General features: G+C 40.2%; 1 protein-coding gene across 11 annotated transcripts in view; it reads left to right on the forward strand.

Annotated features, from left to right (window-relative positions):
• FHOD3 (formin homology 2 domain containing 3) overlaps positions 1 to 22,349 on the forward strand; it is a 657,808-nt gene that overhangs the window by 329,674 nt on the left and 305,785 nt on the right. For all 11 annotated transcript variants that reach the window (XM_050937644.1, XM_050937645.1, XM_050937647.1 and 8 more), the window contains exon 5: positions 19,546 to 19,651. In XM_050937644.1, the coding sequence (XP_050793601.1) occupies positions 19,546 to 19,651 (106 nt within the window). The remainder of the gene's footprint in view (positions 1 to 19,545; positions 19,652 to 22,349) is intronic.

Genomic DNA, 22,349 nt, shown 5'->3' on the forward strand with positions numbered 1-22,349 from the left:
TCTTGTAGAAGGTGGCTTCCTGGTTGCGATCACATTGGCTAGGCAGGTCTTAGAACTCAGGGCCCTGACCTCTGAGCCCCCGTACATGGTGTTTCATAAAGATAAGGTCCAGCACCTCCCACACCCTTCGTTCTTCCCGAAGGTAGTCTCTGCCTATCACATGGGTCAGGACATTTTTCTGCGGGTCCTCTGCCCCAAGCCACACGCATCCAGTGAGGAGCGCTGCCTCCATATGCTGGATGTGAGACAAGCTCTGGCTTTTTACCTAGAGCGGACTAAGCCATTCAGAAAGTCCTTGCAACTGTTCATCACCTCAGTCGAGTGCATGAAGGGTCGGCCGATCTCCACTCAGTGGCTCTCCAACTGGATCACCCCGTGCATCTGTACCTGTTGTGACCTAATGGGAATTCCTCCGCCATCAATTGTGAGGGCACGCTTAACTAGGGTGCAAGCCTCGTCGGCTGCCTTTTTAGCCCATGTCCCCATTCAGGGGAAATATATAAATTAACAAGAATTATATTTTGTTTTACATTTTGTCAGCATCTGACACCAACAACTTTTACATTTTTGCTTTGATGATATTTTTGTGATGCAGTTTGAAATTTAGTCCCTGAAACAGGCTTCTGTTCATGTGCTGTCCTGGGGTGGGAAACCAGATATGGGGGATTAGGATATAAATAAAATGTTTTACTTTTCAGCAAATTTTGATGCCCTCTCGTTCATGCCAAGATGGAAATACATAACCAGCAATAGTTTGGTGTATATTTGAAATGTCTTCAACTTGGCAAGAAATGATCTGGTCTTTTAATACATTAATGTCAGACTGTTCTACTAGCTGGCAACAGAAATACTCTGGAGATGCTTATGAGACTGGAAAAGAAATTTGCTGGCATTTGCTGTTTGATAAGTAGCCAGTTGACTCATTGCAATGTTGTGCTAGGACATTGATACTTTAAGGGTAGGTTTTCTGCATAAGCCACAGGGGGCTAGGAGTGCAGCTCCCATTATAAGTTGCTTACCTGCTCTAAAAATGTACCCATTGACCTGTAGTGGTTGTTGGGAATGTCTTAGATATAAACACATACTAAGACAAAATGCTGTTCTGTGTTGTATTGTTCAGGAGTCTTTTTCCAGTGGTACTGTGGTGGCCTATAGGGGAAGTGAAATATGTAACAAGTCAACATTTGGTTAGTATTTTCTTTCCTTTGAGAGACCATCCTGGACACTCTTGTCCTTCAGACTTCCACGAGATGAGAGTATAGAATGTTATTTTATTAATGGCTAACATAGATTTGCGTATAGAAGAAGGAAAAAGCTTAATAAAGCAGGTCATACTTGGCCTTAGAGATATATAAGGTATAGCAATAAAGTAGATGTTTTCCTTAAGATTCTAAACATTTTATGATACTTGAAGTAGGAAAGATCTCATTATTTGTTAAATTTATATTCCAACAATTCCTAAAGACACTGGTCATTGTGCTAAGTGCTCTAGGAACTGTATGAACACACAAGAATAGGTGGTACCTGCCAGGAAAAAACAGTCTAACTAGACAGAAAAGACAAAGAATAGAGAAGAGGGATGTAATGTAAAAAGCATGCTGTCAGGGTGGTGATTGGTGTTTATCATGTTGTTGTCCCATATTTACACATACGTTGGAGCAAGAAGGAGGGTGAAGGAGATAAGTTAACAGGAACATGAAGCAGGAAGATGCAGAAAATGCGAGGAGATAGTGGGGAGACTGAGAGAGGAACATAATGGGTAGGAGGAGTGAGGCTAGCAGGGGAGGAATTGTGGTGGAAGGGGGGTGGTTGAAGCAACAGCCAGACAGCAGGAGGAAAAGGATGCCATGAGTCAAAGCTGAAAACAGAGTCTGATTATATCACCTGTGTCTACGTACACCTCACTCCCCTCCCCATACACACATCCTGTTGCTTCCGCTGCTCCTCCCAGCCCCTGACTGAAATGTGGGAAGTTTCTGCTCCCAGGAGATGGCCCTACCTCTAGAGTCTGCTCTTCTTCACCCTGCCCAGATGGCTGGTCAAGGGGGGTATGCCACTGGAGCCCATAGCCCTGAATGCAGAAAACATCTCTGGAGGGGGAACACCTGGATCCGGGGTCTAAGAGAATTTGGAGGAAAGGAAGCTTCCTCTTCCAAGCCAGTTTCACCTTGTAACTCCTCTGCTACCCCTATTATCCTCCATTAGGCTATTCATAGGTGCTGCGACCCATGTGCTGTCTCTAATGTGTTTAGGTCTGTGGATCTAGGGAGTTTCCTTTGCCCAGCTTGCTCCCACTCCATCCCCAATTCACTCTTCCATAGTGCTGCTGAGAGAGGCACAGCACAGTTCCACATCATGTATGCCCCCCCCCCCCCGCCTGGCCTCTCTACTTTTGCATAGCAACAGCATAGTATTGTGCTGTGTTTAAGGACCTACTGGCCTGGGGAATGTGGGATGCAGCTTTTGACTCATAGTTATGAGGCATTTTTACTACTACATCTCTAAAGCAACCATTAGTTGACAGGTAAGGGCAGATTAAGCTGTTTCTAAATTGTCTGCCTTTCAATTATTTATAATGTTTCATGTTATTATAGAATCATTGGTAGTCGGAGCTAGGTCATCTTGTCCACTTCCCAGCATGCTTGTTCTTTCCAGTATATTCTTGAGTATTTTGTCCAGATAAGATATAAACGTAGAAATGCCATAATGGATCTGACCAGTGGTCTGTCTATCCTCACATCCTGTTTATAATAGTGATTATAATCAGATGCTTCAGAGAAAAAGGCAAGAAACACAACAGTGGACAATTATAAACTAACCTGTTGGTAGGCGAAGTGCCTTCTTAGCCCTTTCTGTTAGTGATTGGCTTATGTAGTGAAGCATGAAGGTTTATGTTCCTTAAATTTTCTGTCTAACACACCTGTGTATGTTCCCATTATGCGTATAAATATCTCATCCTTCTCGAATCCTTTGTAACATTTGTCCTTAATGATACTTTATGGCAATGGGTTCCACTGGTTGAGTATTTGTATATCGTTTTGATTATCTTTTTGTTCCTGTGCTATGAGAAGGGTTCAGTAGGAACAACAACTTTACCTTCTCTAAGCCACTCATTCCATATGCATGTATTCTCTTATTAATCTCTTCTCTATAAGCAAGAGGTGTAAATGATTTGAGCAGTGGGGCTTCTACCATTTCCTTTGGGAAACTCTCCCACAGCCTATATGTGAATTGCTAGGGAATTACCTTCAAACTCCTAGATGTCATGACATGTAATGATATATATTGCGAGCCTTGGTACTGGAGCAGTCACAGTTTAGTTCTCAATTATATACATAAGCACACTATTTCCTGTCAATTTCCAGTTTTATCCCTCTGGAAAGTTACAATCAACCATCTCCCTCACAAAGGGCTCAATCTGTCTGCAAAGCTCTTGGGGGTATACATTATGAGCAAATTGATTACAGTTTCACAAAATAAATAGGGCAGCACCATGGGAATATGTTAAGTAATGCATGTATAACCAGATGTAGAAAACTACAGTAAAAACACTACCAGAATGTCCCCAGTATCTTCATTTAGGAGTATTTTGTCACCAATGCCATATAATGTACAGAATTGAATTTAGAGATGTAAATTCTTCAGGACTGTGTGAAAAACTCTATTCATATCTGGTTCTGTGCTCTGATTTTTGTTTGTGTTTTAAATGGAATTATCCACCTCAGTGCAAACCAGAGGTTTAAATAATGATATAAGACAGGATGTGAATCCTATAATCAGTTGTTTAGTTAAGAACAACAGGTAGTCCCTATATGGAATCCTATCTCTGGTGCTCCATACATAATTTAAATTCAACCAGCAGGACAGTATGAGACATCTCATGGAATATTAAAACTTTCTTGATTTCCCTCTTTCTTCAAGGTGCATTTGTTATAGCTGATATGGCCCAGGAAGCAACCTAAAATATATTGAAGCAAACAGTGATGTTTGAATTACAGATGTATAGTATTAGGCGCTTCTGGATTTGTGATTTAATATTTTAATTACACTAATAATTTTATAGTCTAGAAAACAGTGGCTTTAAAATATATTGTGACAGTCCATATTTATACTCCCTCAATCACTTCCTGATGACATTGGCTCAGTGTGTATGCCAAGCCAGGGCTGCCCAGAGGGGAAGGGAGTCAAGTGGGGCAATTTGCCCCAGGCCTCGGGCCCTGCAGGGGCCCCCACGAGAATATAGTATTCTATAGTATTGCAACTTTTTTTTATGAAACGGGCCCCTGAAATTGCTTTGCTCCAGGCCCCCTGAATCCTCTGGGCAGCTCTGTGCCAAGCTATCATTGGAAGCTCAACTTGATATATATAAAAAACATAACTTATTGCTTATACAATTAAAAATATGGATTTTGGGATTTAGCTGGAATTTCGTTCTGTGATATGTGACACAGAACTGAATACCCATGTTCTTTTGTTTCTACACTAAGGTAAGAAAGTTGACAAAGATAATTTTGTCAGTAACTTCAGTGGATTTGACACACAAGGTGCTAGTACTTTGGGAGCAGATATAGGTAATTACAAGTAATCATGCCTGTGCAGACATTTCTGTGATATGTTTTAAAGGAGTCTGTGGGTCGGATTCCTAACTGTGCAACTGAGAAGATGGACAAAAAGGAATTGGTTGCTGGTTCTGCACAGACTCTGGCATAGATTTAAAAAGCCCATAGGTTGTTGTTACCTATGCTAGTTACCTCTGGACCACGTAGGGGCTATACGCCAGCTGGTAGTAGCCAGAGTGCAGTGCGATCTGTCCACGCCCTCACATGCCTACTACACTGGGGTCTGCAAGGAATAGTGCTGTAGGAACCAGCTATGATGGCTCTGCAAGCACTGGGGCTGCCCAAAACCAGAGCAGTCCTTGGAAAGGGAGACCTGGCTGCTTCTGCTCCCTTTGTGCCACCAGACGTGCAAAACGGGGGCAGAGCAGGCCAAAGAATCTTGCCCTATATTATCTTTTTAAAAGACTGGATCCTGCCCTTCTGCCTCATTTGCATGCCAGTAGAGGAGTCTTAGCAGTTGTTTTGGAATACGGTGTCTCATTTTATTTCAATATGGTATTCTCACACTGAAGAATAAAAAATGAGTAGAGGGCAAATACATTCCTTGTATTCTTTTCTTAACTGAGATAGTTTATCCTAACAAAGCCTTAATTTACATTGTACCACTTGCTGTGCTTTTTCTTCCTCCTCCCTCACCAATCATCTCTAGCTCCCTTGAAATTAATTTATATCACCAAATGAGAAAATCCTAATCCTCAACCCCTAATCCTCCTAAATCCAGCTCAACTTTCTGATCCTACGTTCAGTTTGCAGGGCAGGCAGTTAGAAAAAACACATCCTTTTACTTCTAAGATGATAATATTTGATTTGGAAGTAACTGAAGAATAATAGACATGGGACCCCACAATACTATTTTATGGAATAACTTTTCAGAGTAGTTTCACACTTCAAGGATCCATGTGTTATTAGTATTATCATTATGTATTATTTTATATGCAGCAGTGCCTACTGGCCCTTATTCAGAGCTCACTTGCTCCAGACTGTGCAATTCACACTTCAGTGAACAGCTTCGCTACTGCAGCAGAGTGTGTGGGGCAATTGCAAAAGTACCATTAATTAGTGAGCACAAGTGCGAACAATTATTCCTTCAGTCCTCCCGCCTTAAAAGTAGAAATTGCAATAGAGCGCCACATAAAATTCTGAGTTAGCAACACCACTAATTGTAGGGCCGCTCTGCATTAACTGATTCTCACTAAAAATTGTTGAACTGTTAGATGTCAGTGAGTCTGCCTTTAGTTCCTGAATTGTTTCAGGTAGGATTTAACTTTCTCACATTACAAAACGTTGCATGACAAATTTGCAAGACAATGTGATATCTTGCAATGTAGCAATATGAATTAGTATGACATTAAGACACAAGAGTGCATATTCAGACATAAAGATTTTATTCTGTATGACAGAAACCATAATTGAGGTTACAGTTTAGTCACAGGTATTTTTAGTAAAAGTCATGGACAGATCATGGGCAATAAACAAAAATTCATGGCCCGTGACCTGTCCATGACTTATACCAGGGGTCAGCAACCTTTCAGAAGTGCTATGCTCATTTATTCACTCTAATTTAAGTTTTTGCGTGCCAGTAATATATTTTAACGTTTTTAGGTCTCTTTCTATAAGTCTGTAATATATAACAACTATTGTTGTATGTAAAGTAAATTAGGTTTTTAAAATGTTTAAGAAGCTTCATTTAAAATTAAAGTAAAATGCAGAGCTCCCCGGACCGCTGGCCAGGATCCGGGCAGTGTGAGTGCCACTGAAAATCAGCTCGCGTGCTGCTTTCAGAGTGCCATAGATTGCCTACCCCTGACATATACTATGAATACCCCTCATTAAATCTTGGGGGGGGGTCACTGCTGGGGGGGTTCCCTGGGAGGGGCTTCTGCTGGGAGGGAAGAGCTGGGGGCCACTGCTGTGGGGGCTGGGGCCAGTAGCTCCAGCTGCTGGGGACCACTGAGCACCAGCTGCTCCAGCTGCCCGAGGGCCGCCAAACAGCGGCTATTTTGGCCACCCCTGAGACCGCTGCTCAGGTAATTCCCAGGGCTAGCTGCCCCAGGCTGCCCAAGCGGCAACTGGTACAGCTGGTCCTGGGGCTGCTTCAGCAGCGGCCAGTGCGGCTGGCTGCAGAGTCACTCCAGAAGTGGCTGGTGTGCCTGTCCCCAGGGCCTCCTGAGCAGCTGGCACCGGAGCCAGCTGCTTGGGCAGCCCTGGGGTCAGCCACATGCAGAAGTCACAGAGGTCGCAGATAATCATGGAATCCATGACTTCTGCAATCTCCATGAGAAACATGGAACCCTAACCATAGTAAACTCAGGTTTAATTCCTAGCCCTGGTCTGCCCCTAACTAGAACAATGTGGAGGCTTTGCACGGGGGGAAACAGAGTGGTACTTCTCTTTCAATGAAGGATACATCTGGCCAGTTCACGTTTGTGCCACACAGAGGACTCCTGTCTTGTAAAGAATATTCAAAAGTGATTTTTTTTCATCTGTGCTTGGCAAGGAAGTTCCAAGGTTTTCTTTCAGATGTGGTCATCACAACGGCTACCCATGCCTTTATCAGTTCCAGACTGCACTGTGCTCTACAGTTGCAATTAGAAAGTTGGCTGGTACAGAATGCGCCTACCTGCTTATTCAGTGATACCTCACGAGGGGTGGACAAGCTGACAGCACCCAGGTTCCTGGTTTAAACAAGCCAGTATCACAATGGGTGTGATGTGCAGCTTTGTAAAGTGGTAGGGGCAAGATATATGGAGTGGGAATAAATATGGGAATCCTCAGGCTTCCCAGAGGGATATGGAAAAGTCTTAGAAAAAGGAAAGGCATAAAAATGAGTTGCTCTTTTAGTGGAAATCCCCAGGCGTGTGTGTGTGTGTATAGAAAGAGAGAGAGAGAGTAAATTGCACAGCTGTTGGCCATGTAAAACAAAAATATGTGGACATCTGAACATGATTAACAAGTAACTAATCCAACATCCCAAAATGCTTAAAATACAGCTGTGTGCAGTACTTGTTAGAGCTGATTTTTTTTTAAGTTTACTGCATTCTGTTTTTCTGTGAGATAATTTTCTGAAAAATATTCTCCTATTAGGAGAATGTTTGTGGCAGTGCACCCCGTAAGGCGTTACGGAAATATGCTTATGAATGTATATGACATAACTGGAATATGTTTTATGCTACATATACCATGTAACATATCTCTGTAAAGGTTATGATCTCCTGTATCTATTCATCCTATTTGTTTGCATGTCATTGTTGTATTCAAAGTTATGAATATTGTCTGTGTACTTGCTTGATTTCTAAGTAGCCTTAGTAAAATATTTGGTCAGCTTCTTGAGAAAGGAATGTGCAAATTAAGTGCCCAATCAAGAAACATTTAAAGAACAATGAATATTGGAAGGCTCCAATCCAAATAAGAAGTCAACCTGAGGACATTTAGGGTAGCATGTAAACAATGGCTGCTGCCTGTAAAGTCATGCATGGACATATGACTTGCCCAGGTGACTTCAAAACTCCATCTTGGAGCTGGAATTTGCATAGGAGAGAGGAGGGATCTCCACCCACAAGAGAAAGTCTGTTTAAGCTGGTGGGAGACCCCTCCATTTGGTCTTCAGCTGGCTCAAGAGAGAGCCTCTCCGCCCCCAAGGATACCTGAGAGAAACTGGAACAGAGGACAATAACTACAGGGAGTGTGAGTGATTGCTGAACCCAGACTAGAAGGGGACGAGTCTGTAAAAGGAAGCTTACTGGACCACCTCTGAGGGTGAGGTTTTATCTGTATTCAGTTTTATTACTGTATTAGGCTTAGATTTGCGTGTTTTATTTTATTGGTAATTCATTTTGTTCTGTCTGTACTACTTGGAACCACTTAAATCCTACTTTCTGTCTTTAATAAAATTAATTAAACCAGAATTTGTATTAATACCTGCCGGGGGGTGGGGGGAACTGTTGAGCATATCTCTCTATCAGTGTTATAGAGGGTGAACAATTTATGAATTTACCCTATATACAGGACAAAATGGATTTATTTGGGGTTTGGACCCCATTGGGAGTTGGGTATCTGAGTGTTAAAGACAGGGACACTTCTTAACCTGCTTACAATTAAGCCTACAGCTGTTAGGGGATGTGGTTCAGACTTCGGTCTGGGTTTGCAGCAGGCTGGCTGGTCTGGCTCAAATCAGGCAGGGCCCTGGAGTCCCAAGCTGCCAGGGCAGGAAAGCAGGTTTAAGTGTAACAGTTTGTTTGTAAGTATTTATGTATTATGTTTGCCAGCCTCTCACTTAACAAGCAAACTTTAAATAGTTTAAATATATTCAAGGTTCTGTTTGATGGCTTATTGGAATAAAATAGTGTAAAATTGAAAAGCAATATACATATATAATGGTTCCTGGTTTTGCTCTTGAAATGCTTGCTGTTTTTAGGATTTTATCTGTTCCAAACTTATCAATGGGTGTTTAAAATATATTTAGCTGACAGGGCCATCGGTATCTTTTTGTAAAGTTCTTAAGTAGCTGGTCTTTGTGTTACTGCACAATCTTTATGGTTGTAGGAGCTTAAAAGGAAGCTTTTGGAGATTTGACTGTATTTTGCTTCTTTTCTCGTCAGTGCTTTAATGTCTGCTGATTAAGGAGTCATAAATCTTAGCAATATTGCTGGAGAGTTCCATTTCCCTACCAGATGACAAACTTTCCTCTGCCCCGGTTAGTTGTTATCATACACATGCCACAACTGCTTGTCGTTCATTGGTGCTGCTCTATATAATCTAGAGAATAAATGATCTTTTTCAGAAAACGATGAACCACTTGCCATTGCTAGAATAGCCTTTACTCTTGAGGTCACCTAACTTGGCAAGTCAGAGAGTTAATGGGTTTGTAAAGATTACCCTAGTACAGAGATGATGTAAACATTTTCTTTTCAGTTTAGGATATGTGGATTTGGATTCCTTTCATCTTTCTTTGCACATTCCAGATGTTTGCTTCTTTCCCTACATCATATATACATGATGGAATACATAATGTGCAGAGTGAAAATTTTTGTCTACAGTATGATGTGTTTATACTCTACTTCATTACACCTTCTTTTCTCCTTTTATTAGGGAAAGGAGGAGTACCTTAAAAGCCATTTTAAATTCAGTTTTAGTGTGTTTATTCAGTGTTTTTCAAAGTAGTCTTGTTAAAGTTTCCACATTCCATTCATTTCCTCTGCAGTCTAATGCAATATATCTCACTTCAGTCAAGGATGAATCTACAGGGTAATAGTTTACTATTTCAGCCCTTTTGATAACATTAAAGAAATCAGGTTTCTTGATTTCATTTAAAAAAGAAAAAGCAATGACAACAAACTATAATACATACTGCATATCACACTGAGAATTGAAAAGATGTTGTCAAGTTTTTTGTTTGTGAATAATATTCTGGTAGAAGTACAGACATAAAATAACAACTATGCATCCATTCCAATAAAGATTTGGAGGGCGATTTCTAAGGACTTGTACACATTACCGTTGATATCAGTATAACTTATGTCACTCGGGTGCGAAAAAGCCATGTCCCTAAGTGCAAGTGCCAATGTGGACAGCTCTCCTGCTGAAATAGCTACCGTCTCTCATGGAGATGATTTTATTATGCTGATGGGAGAGCGCTCTCCCATCGGCATAGAATGTCTTTACCATACGTGCTACAGTGGCACATCTGCACTGGTGAAGCTGTGCCAATGTAGCAGTTCCAGTGTATACTTGCCCTAAAAAGATGTAAAGGGCAGTTAGATACCCATCTCCTAATGAAAGTCAGTTGGCACCTAAATGTCATATTTTGCCTTTGACAAACTTTTTATTTATTTATTTTGCACCTGAAGGGCCTGAGCTAAAGCTCACTGACATCAATAGAAAGACTCCAATCGACTTCTGTGGGCTTTGGATCAGACTTTTTTGGTATCTTTTGGATCTTACAGCTCTTCTAAATTGACATGTTAGGTCTTCTAATGTTAAAGATATTCTAGAAACATTGGAACACAGTGTCAAGGTTTTTTCCCCACTTTGAACTTTAGAGTACAGATGTGGGGGACCTGCATGGACCCTTCTAAGCTTAATTACTAGCTTAGATCTGGTAGCACTGCCACCACCCAGAATTTCAGTGTCTGGGGCACTTTGTCCCACCAAAACTTTCCCCTCCCTGGGTTGCCTTGAGGGGCTTTACCACTTCCCTGGTGAACACAGATCCAAACCCCTTGGATCTTAAAACAAGGAGGAATTAGCCATCCCCCCTCCTTTCCCCCCACCAATCCCTGGTGAGTCCAGACCCAATCCCCTTGGATCTTAAAACAAGGAAAAATCAATCAGATTCTTAAAAAAAGAAAGCTTTTAATTAAAGAAAGAAAGATAAAAATCATCTCTGTAAAATCAGGATGGAAAATGCTTTACAGGGTAATCAGATTCCTATAGACCAGAGGGACACCCCCACCCCTAGCCTTAGGTTCAAAGTTAAAGCAAACAGAGGTAAAAATCCTTCCAGCAAAAAGAAACATTTACAAGTTGAGAAAACAAACATAAGACTAACACGTCTTGCCTGGCTAATTACTTACAAGTTTGAAACGTGAGAGACTGATTCAGAAAGATTTGGAGAGCCTGGATGGACATCTGGTCCTTCTTAGTCCCAGGAGCGAACAACACCCAAAACAAAGAGCACAAACAAAGACTTCCCTCCACCAAGATTTGAAAGCATCTTGTCCCCCTATTGGTCCTCTGGTCAGGTGTCAGCGAGGTTTACGGAGCTTCTTAACCCTTTACAGGTAAAAGAGACATTAACCCTTAACTATCTGTTTATGACACAGTTATTCTATTTTTCAGTATTTCCAGTTGGGCTATTGTGTCCCTAACCAATCCAGAATGGATCATTTTGTCTGTCAACCCAAGGACGTTGAAAACTGTTCAGGAAAGGTTCAATCTCTTATCAAGATTTCTAGAAAGGTGTCCATAAAATATTTCTAAAAGAAAAGCAATGTATGCTGAAAAAGATAGTTACCAGCCAATTTTACTGAGTTGAATTGTAATTCCTATTGAAAATACATATTTGGTTGCTGTGTTCCTTGTATATCAGTGGTCTCTAAATTAATGCTTAGATTCTATTGCTATTTTTATTAGTTGAACAAAAGCAATAACCATTTATCAAAAAGATTGCTGGAAAAATGATTTTGAAGAAGTGTCTCTTTTACGCCTTTGGTAAACATACTCTTACTTGGACAATTCTGGATAACTTTTAAATATCCTAGATAACTTCTTTTTTTCCAGTATATTTTTTTCCTGTGGGGCTTAGGCCCCATATTCTTACGATATGTTGAAATACCAAAAAGATTTGTATAACCACTGATTTTGGCAACTACAATAATTTCCTTGCTAGAACCTGTGAATGGGATTCACCCTTTAGTGAATCAGAATGGATTGAGCAGATTGATCTTATCATAATCATAGATAAACTTACATAAAGCTTACTAGATGAGTTCTAGGGCTTATTACTACTTTTTTCAATCTCTTTATAACTTTATGGAAAACAATTTTCAGAATGCTGGAAGACCAAGAGACTGCTCAAATCATTTCCTTTGAGCATAAATGACATGGCTGTGTGTGTACATATATGAGTTGAATTATTCAGTGCTTTCATATTGGAGAAACCAGGAGAGAAGAAATTATATATGTACATTTTCTTTTCTCTGTCAAAAAAGTACAGAGTCTTCCAAACAATCTAGTAGGCCATACTTTGCCTGTTTCAAAGGATGGCTGGCCTTCTGTTTAAGAAATATATTTAAACAAATACCCTCCGTACTACATCATGCATTGCACTAGCCTTCACTGGTCAACAACATAGTCTTACTGATTTCACCATAGTCTTTTCCTCTCTCCTTTCTTGTAACTCCCCTATGGAACCATGGTGCCTGGCTGGGCCACACTGAGATTGCCACACTCAGGGCAGACTGCAAGGAATAGTGCAGACAGTCCCCAAAAACCAGTGGTTTATTCTATAATTAGGTTCACCAAACTAGGAACAAAAGAGCTTCTGTAATACCACACTGGTTAACAAGAAGACAGACATAGTCCACTTCAGGCATTCCAGCCTTTGGCTCTCATTTAGACAGCCAAGTCTAGTACAGTGGAAGGTCATTAAAACCCTATTCACCATAAATCAAGTTTTCCCAATCCCAAAGGATCAGACACATTATTCCCCAGGTCAATGAATATTTCAGATCTTACCCAAATAACACGGTTACAGCTAATCCTTGGTAACTAAATCTAAGATTTTTTTTTAATAAGAGAAAAAAGAAAGAAGAGAGTTACAAATGGTTACAAAGTCAATATACATGCAAATGACTTTTAAAGTTCATAGATCAGAATCATAGCAGCATTGTAAATCTGCTGGCTTGTAAAAGTCTCTCTGGAATCAGTTCAGTGGGTTATAGTCCAACAGGCAATTCAGGTGTAGAGTCTGTTAGTTTTTCCATGAGATTTCCAGGATAATCTAGGCGACTGGAGACCTCTGTTGTATGTCTTATACTTTCCCTGTTAAAAGTTTAAGCAGAGCTGAGCTGGCAGGATCAGGCTTCTCTTTTATAACTCTTCTAGCATGCTGACAAGCCTCCTCATAGAAATTGTCACAGCAGGGCCTTCCCTTGAGGAAGAACAGGCAACGCAGATTGCCTGTGAACTGTTGCTTTGAAACAAATCTTCTGTTTCCTATGCATGCACAGGTAAACTAGTTACCACATGTGAATGAGTGTAATTACCCAGTCCTTCATAATAACATAGATAGATAAACTGAAGACAATGTAGATAATATTATTTGTTTCCTGCAGTATGTTACGTCTTTGATCTCAAGATTAACTGGACACAGTCACATACATAATTAAGGCAATTAAGACATGAAAGTGAATTACCAGCTCATTCGTTTACATTGTTAAACTTCTAACAAGATATAGCAGGGGTGGCCAACCGGTGGCTCTGGAGCCACATGTGGCTCTTCAGAAGTTAATATGCAGTTCCTTGTATAGGCACCAACTCGGTAACTGGAGCTAAAGGCGCCAACTTTCCAGTGTGCTGGGGTGTGCTCATTGCTCAAACCCGGCTCTGCCACAGGCCCTGCCCCCACTCCACCACGTAACAGCTGATCAGGAGGTGCGGGGAGGGAGGGGAAGCGCTGATTGGCGGGGCTGCTGGTGGGTAGGAGGTGCAGGGAGTGGGGCAGGGAAACTGATGGGGAGCTGCTGACATATTACTGTGGCTCTTTGGCAATGTACATTGGTAAATTCTGGCTTCTTCTCATTCTCAGGCTCAGGTTGGCCACCTGTGAGATATAGGTAAACAGATGAATACACTTAGCATCTACTCTTGACTTCTATTACTAGAAATGAATGAGTTGTTGATTGCTAGTGTAGTACATCTCTTTGAAATTCACATACACGTGAATTGTTTTGATACAAATGCCTCTTGTTAAATTGTTATGGGTCATACAAAGGTTGGCTAGTCTGCCAGTGTCACATCCTATTTATGTCTTACTTATTGTTTATTTGTAATGTGGTAGTACCTAGGAGCCCCAAACATAGACCAGTATTCCATTGTGCTAGGTGCTGTACAAACACAACATAACTTTGTTTGTAAACTACTTAGGAGCAGGGATCATGTCTTTTTGGTGTATTGGGAAGCACCTAGCAGACTTTCGGCTGCTGTGACAACTGGTATTATAAAATTTGTGTATGATTTTACATAATAAATTGTACTGTAAATGATATGTGCCCACGTGATGGTGTTCCAGCTTCACTTTGTCTCATTGGCTCATTTTCATCACTAATGTAACTCTATTGGCTTCACTGGAGTTAGACCTAGGAGGAATTTGGGACATTGCTTCCAAGTTTTACACTTCTGTTGCATTAGTACAGAAGATCATTCACTGACTTGAGACCACAGAGTGTGATGGGCATTATGAAGTGACTTGTGGGAAAATGGCAGCTTTAGATCGACATTTTTATTTTATGTTGCCTGAATCCTTTTCTCCTTACTCAAACAAGTAAGTTTAATGGGACTGTTCATGTGAAGTTAATGAGAAAATGTGTGACTGTAGTGAGCAAAATGTAGTCCTTTTCAATTTAGTTTAGATCCTTTGCCTTTGTAATATAGTTCTTATGTATATACAATTGTTCTGTACAGACTGGCACATTTGACTAATTGTGAGATTGGTATTACAGATGCTCCCCGGGTTACGCAGACGCGACTTACGGAAATCTGGACTTAGGGAAAAAGTTCCGTACACTCTTTTTTTTGCATAATTGTCAGTGATACATGCCCAGCTTACGCAAAATTCAACTTACGCAAGGTGTTTCGGAATGCTTGCATAAGTCGGGGAGCTTCTGTACACAAAAAATAATACACAAACCAGAATGTTTAAACTTTGGTGCCTAAAGTTAATGCTACTACATGATCACTTCTGATAATTGAGTCCCTTTTACTTAGCCGACTAGATATGGATTTAGGTCTAGAATGTGTTTTGTCTTGCATCATTTTTTCAGTCAGCTGAAAAATGTATGGTTTATGACAGGGTATTTTGACAGTGTAACAGCTGCTGCAAAATGTTAGTTTTGGAACATTGCCTTAAAATGCAAATTTTGACAACAGGTTTTACACAAATTAGTGTGAGATAGATTGACTTGGAATTGAAGAGCTCAATCCTCTTAGTAGTGACAACTTGTAATAGATTCCAAGGGCATTTCACTAGTCAAGGGTTGCCAGGGCTCAGCATGCTTTGGCCACAGGCCTCCAAGCATACCTGGGCATGCCCTCTTTGTCAGGGGCCTGGCGGTAGCTGGCGTAGAACCTCCTATATTGACTCTGTGTCAGCCAAGGATTCCCCCACACCAGCAAATCCTCAGTTGCCCAGGTAGGGCAGCTTTAATTCCCCTTTGTGCTTTTGGAGAGACACAAAGTGGGTTTACCATGGGCCATGATCTGGTCCAAAGTGTCGGAGCCAGATCCTCAGCTGGTGAAAATTATCTTAATTCCACTGACTCCAGTGGAGCTATGACAAGCCTGCATGTATGCATCTCAGCCAAAATCTGGCCTGTTTTATTCATCAAGGGGAGTCAGACTATAATAAATATATGCAATATTACCAAACAGACTTCTCTGTGTACTCTGTGATCCCGCTTTATGCCTGACCCCTTTCTATATTATTGATACAACCATTACCAGAGAGCTGAACACAGAGGTAGAATCACATTATAAAACTTTGAACATCAACAAAATAGTTGAAAAAAATTAGAGCAAGTTTATGTCCCCTTCATCAAATCTGGTATTTGCACTTACAATTTAATAGTTTAAATTGAGGACGCTGTCTGATGGTGTCTGGGGATTGTGAATCTTAAAACAATATATTTACAAGTGGTTCATTAATGTTTATGAAAAAATATAAATCTGTAGAAAAGTAGAGTTCTAAACCAAAGTCTGATGCATATTTCCTAATCTGTTTTGTTTTATTTACCATAGGTTTATGGAGGGAAATAAAGGATGAGCTTGATTTGAGTTGGCTTCTCCTTTTTATTCTTTTCAATAGGATAAATAATTCTTAGCTAAGGGTAAAAATTTTGATTGACATCTTTCACCTCTTCCTGCATTACTCAGTAATCAAATCCTTCCCCAGCATTTCCAGCTGACCCAAGATTTGCCATTTCATAAATTTCCCTCAGAATGCTTTATGGCTTGAAGATATACCTATTCCAACAAATTATTAAAATTATTTAACTCTTCACTCTAGCAAATGTATAAAATTCAGAGCCTAATAAGTGCATTGTCAACATAAAAGACAAACACTTTATTCTTTAGATGACTTTGCAGTTTTCTAACTCTGTGAGGGCCATCAATTATATGACAAATAAAAAATAATCTCCAACGAATCTATGTATTTATTATAATTGTGGAGTCTGGACCTATTCCCCTTAGCGCTACAGTATTTGAAAGATGACAGTTACCATTAACATCTATTTCTTTGTGAAAACATATATAAGTTTATGTAAAACCAAATCATTATTGGTAAGCCACAGGCAATGTTAGTATGTGTGTTAACAAAGAAGCTAGATCCAGTAATATTTTAAATTTATTAATGCTTACCTGGTTAATTGCTGCTGCTTAATTAACTGTCCAGCAGCTGCCTGTAAATTTAGGCATGTTTTTGAATGGATGCTTTTTTCTTTTATATAAATGTTTCTCTCTATTTTGTTGGCATGGGTGTTCTAAATACCTGTTGTGACAGACCCAGGCAAGTGTGGTACAGGAGTCTGGTAGAGGGCAAATATACTGGTCACTGGATGAGTAGTTTTCTGTTCCCTGAGTGACCAGAGCAGGGGCTGCACTAGAGTAATCAGGAACCTGCTAGAACCAATTAAGACAGACAGGCTGATTAGATCACCTGCAGCCAATCAAGGCAGGCTAATCAGGGCACCTGGGTTTAAAAAGGAGCTCACTCCAGTTGGGGGTGTGGGGGAGCCAGAGGAGAGGAAGTGTGTGTGAGGAGCTGGGAGCAAGAGGCATAAGGAGCTGAGACTGAGCCCACGTCCAGACTAACCCGCGGCATCGGCGGGTTAAAATCGATTGCTCGGGGATCGATATATTGCGTCTAGTCTGGACGCGATGTATCGATCCCCGAGCGCGCTTACATTGATTCCGGAACTCCATCAACCTGAACGGAGTTCCGGAATCGACATGGAGAGCCGCGGACATCGATGCCGCGCCATCTGGATGGGTGAGTACCTCGATTTTAGAAATTCGACTTCAGCTACGTTATTCACGTAGCTGAAGTTGCGTATCTAAAATCGATTTTAATACCCTAGTCTGGACGTGGCCTGAGAGGGTGTTCTGCTGGAGGACTAAGGAGTACAAGCATTATCAAGAAGGAAGGTCCTGTGGTGAGGATAAAGAAGGTGTTTGGAGGAGGCCATAGGGAAGTAGCCCAGGGAGTTGTAGCTGTCATGCAGCTTTTACAAGAGGCACTATAGACAGCTGCATCCACAGGGCCCTGGGCTGGAACCCGGAGTAGAGGGCTGGGCCAGGTTCTCCCTAAACCTCCCAACTCCTGATCAGACACAGAAGGAATTGATCCAGACTGTGGGGAAGATCACTGAGGTGAGCAAAATCTACCAATAAGCGCAGGACTCCCAGGGTAGAGGAGGAACTTTGTCATACTGTATTGTCCTCTTCTCTTCAGCAGCTGAAGTACTGTAATCACCAGATTGTGCTGCATAAGAGACTGGTGGTCCAAGAAATGACTTGCATAAATCACCACAAGCAAATTTAACTAATGGCAAATTGTTAACCACAGTCCAGGAGTGGTATTTTATTAACCAGAATGATACAGATGTAGTTAATTATTCTCACATTTATGGATATTGTTCCCTAAATCAACAAGTATTACTGTTGCCATAATAATTAATGGTTAACAAAAAGAACTTGTGATTCCAAAGTTACTATTTTTCCCCTGTTCATCTTATCAATATACCATCATAGAGACAATATATTAAGGGTGAATATGAAACTAATAATACCACATGTAAAATCATGTCATTTGAAATTATACTTGGCCTGCAAAGTGAATTTTGATGATTTCCTGGAGAAAAGATTCTTCTTTGCAGGGCAGAAGGGCTTTTTAAGTGTCAGGAACTTAAATATTAAGCTCATGTAGTACTATTCTGAGGTAACTGTAAATGTTGACTTTTTAATGGCAGCCACTGTATTTAACACTGATTTTTGCCTTATGTAAATTTTTACAATTTGGAAAGGATTTCATTCAATTCCTACTATTTAAGAGAAAAACTTTCTAAGCTATTAGTCATAGAAATGGATATAAACTTTAATGGGAAAAAAAATCTAACTCTGGTGCATACAGTTCTTCTGGATGCTGTCGCTTCCTCATTTCTCTACATTACAATCCTATGTAAAAAAATCAACCGACCAAGTGAAAACTTTGGGTCAAATCCTGCAATTCCTACTCAGTTTGTACTCTAGCAAAATTTCATAAAAGAGATGTACTTGTCTAGTAAATTCCAAAGGATGGTTATTAAAAATACCCCTATAGTAAAAATAAATTTATTATTTTGCATGGTATTTTATATGACTTTTACACAAGAATGTAGGGGGAATTTAACTACCCTCAGTCATTAAATTTACCGTTATATTTTCTCACTTAAAGTTTAATTAATATCACAAATACTATGATTACAGCAAAGTAAAATATCCATATTTTATGGCAACTACTATAAATACTTAGGTTGAAATTATGCCAAGAGACTGAAGTGGCCTATACTTGCTGATATTGCCAAATTCTTAGGGTATGTGCCCTGCAATTGAACACCCTCAGATGGTCATGTCCATGGTCTTAGGCTTGCGGGGCTTGGGCTATCGGGCTGTAAAATTGCAGTGTACATGTTTGGGCTCAGACTGGAGCACAAGCCCTGGGACCTCAAGAGGGGTGAGAGTCCCAGAATCTGGGCTCCAGACCGAGGCCTGACGTCTACACTTCAGTTTTACAGCCCTGCAGCCCAAGTCAGCTGACATGGGCCAACTGTGGGTGTTTAACTGCAGTGTAGACATACCTTTAAAAGGCCTCGTCTACACCTAAAAATTAGATTGACCTAGCTACTTTGCTCTGGGCTGTGAAAAATTTCATTCCCAGTGTCATAGCGTAGTCAACCTGATGTCCAGTATACATAGCTTGGTTGATAGAAGAATTCTTAGTCCAGTTCTGACTTATAGAAAAAGAGTATACTCATATTATTTAATTTGAACAGAAAGTAAAAACCACAGACCATATATTTTAGTTCATATTATTGTGACAAAAAATGTTTCCTTGTCTTTGAGATTTGTAATGTAGTATCTCTGTTCTCTCTCCCTTTCTCTTCTTTGGCAGGATGACAAGGATTTGGTTCATGAGTTTGTTGTGGCTGAAGGCCTGACTTGCTTGATAAAAGTGGGAGCTGAGGCAGACCAGAACTATCAGAACTACATCTTAAGAGGTACAGTAAGTCAACTCAGAAGCTGTGTTTCTTGCAGTGAATCTTACTGACAAATCTGTTCCTGCATCAAAGAGTCAAACATGTTTGAATAATTTGCAGTGGTTAGCTATTCATAATGGGTCTCCCAGTGAGTGAGTTAGTGAGTTTTTATATATTGTGGAAGAGAGTTACTTTTAAAGCAGTGGAATAGATTCCATGTGAATACATCATCAGTCCAATGTGACATTCTCGTAAGCAAACTAGAGAAATATGGTCTAGATGAATTTACTATAAGGGGAGTGCACAACTGGCTGAAAGACCATACTCAAATAGTAGTTATCAATGGTTTTCTGTCAAATTGGGAGGGTGTATTTAGTGAGGATCTCAGAGGGGTCTGCTGTGGATCTGGTATTATTCATTAATTTTCATTAATGACTTGGATAATGGAGTGGAGAGAATGCTTATAAAATTTGCAGATGACATCAATTTTAACAAGATGAAATTCAGTGCAGACAAGTGCAAAGTGCTTCCTATAGAAAGGAAAAATCAAATGTACAACAAAAAAATTGGGAATAACTGGGTGGGCAGTAGTACTGCTGAAAAAGATCTGTGGGTTACAGTGGATCGCAAGTAGAGTATGAGTCAACAATAGGATACAGTCGTGAAAATGGCTACTACCATTCTGGGTGTATTAACAGTAGAGGAGGTAATCGCCCCACGTTGATCAGCACTGCTAAGGCCTCAGCTGGAGTACTGTGTCAAGTTCTGAGTGCCACACTTTAGAAAAGATGTGGACAAATTGAGAGCAGCAAAAATGATGATAGGTTTAGAAATAAGAGACTTGAAGACAGGGCCAATGCAGACAACAGACTGGAGCACAAGCCCTGGGACTCCTTTCCTTGACCTTGACAAACTGCCTGTTTCTTCAGCAGTAATGGTATAATAACTATATTTGTTATTGGGAAGGCCCTGAGATAATATACAGCGAAGCTGGACAAACTCACAGAAAAACAATACATGAGCACTAAATAACATCCTTTCTTTACAGCTCTGAGGAAAAGTTATACAGAAGCAATTAGCCAGAACGACACTAAGGGAAAAAAATAGAAAAGAAAATAAGAAAACAAATACAGGGGGGAAAAAAATCTGATCCTCAGCTGGTGTTAATTGGTGGAACACCATCCGCTGGCATGGAGCTTCACTAATAAACACTAGCTGACAATCTGGCCCTCTGTCTCTAGAGATTTTACAGAGAGTAAGTGTTTCGGATATAGGAAATATCCAAGAGAATTTGCAAAATAAATTAGTGAGAAACATGGATTTCCCGCTAGGATTACAGTGAGTCTTCCTTCCTTGAGCATAGTAATTCCATACAGTGGTGCTAAGCTTTCAGAGTAATAATCTATTAGTATTAGGCGAGTCAGCTTTCTAATGCCTGCAATTGGCATTGTCTGTGTGATGTGGCCTCATCTATGTGAGCTTGCAGCATGCTGTCTGTACCTCCTCCTTGTTGGAATGTCATTTGACATTCACAGGTTGAATGAGTGGCGGTAACACATCCATCCACATCATCTTCTTTTCAACAATAAATTATGTATTTATGTATTCCCAGAAGGATATCCTAATGCCATCAGGTTTAGGAGGGTTAAAATGGTCACATTCTTGGTGTGCGTCTAAGGTGACCAGATGTTCCAATTTTATAGGGACAGTCCCGATTTTTGGGTCTTTTTCTTATATGGACTCCTATTCCCCCCATCTCGATTTTTCACATTTGCTATCTGGTCACCCTATGTGCATCTTCTATACTTTCATGTGGGAAAGCTGTATGTGTTATAGGCCTGATTCAACGCAAAACAAAGTCAGTGAAAGTTTTTGCATTGATTTAGGTGGGCTTTGTTTGGATTAGACCCATAATACTGATGTTCACAGAATGTGTATATGAAGCTTGCTTTTCAGCGATTGTACCAAGAAAATTGGTATACAACCCTTCGCCTTATTATTAACAGGTGACCTTCTACCAGGTTAAAAAAACTAAGTAACTAAAATACCATTGTATGTAAATGTGGATGAAAATCTTGGCCATTCAGTATTTATAGGGCCATGAGCCATAAAAGCACATCTTAAAGTAGAGTTGATTTTAAGAGATTTTAATATTTTGCTGATGGATCAAACTGCAATGTCTCTCACCCCGCTGCCCCTGCCCCTGGCAGTATATATCCCTTCCTCTGTAAAATGTAGTGAGGAAAAAAAATATGTTTTAGCGTTTTCTTATATCTGTGTTTTGTTTAGAAATTAAATTTAAGTCCTGACTGACTTTCAGGCTGCTTGAAGTCCATTATTATTTCAAGCCTTTGTCAGCTGTTTTCAGTTCCAGGAACCAGTGTGTGCTTTCTGTATGTGCAGTGAGATAAAGATAGGCTTAGAAGTACAGTGTATCCAACCCTATCCAAAAATATGAGGAGGCTATTGAGAAGAAACATTAAGTATACGTCATATGAGAATAATATTTTTTCTGATTTATTATTTTTGGATGACTGTAGGAAATGGTTTAAGGTTTTTCATGATAATCATGTATGTAATATAAATCGTATATGATGTTTTAAAATGAACAGCTGTAGAGTTCTGGTTGAACATAGGGATTTAAAATGCATCAGAATAGGAACTCGAGAAGTTGAGACAGTGCCATGGGCTTTGAACAACATGTTAAGTGATGGCAATA

This window comes from Gopherus flavomarginatus, chromosome 2, assembly GCF_025201925.1.
Source record: "Gopherus flavomarginatus isolate rGopFla2 chromosome 2, rGopFla2.mat.asm, whole genome shotgun sequence".
Lineage (NCBI taxonomy): Eukaryota > Metazoa > Chordata > Testudines > Testudinidae > Gopherus > Gopherus flavomarginatus.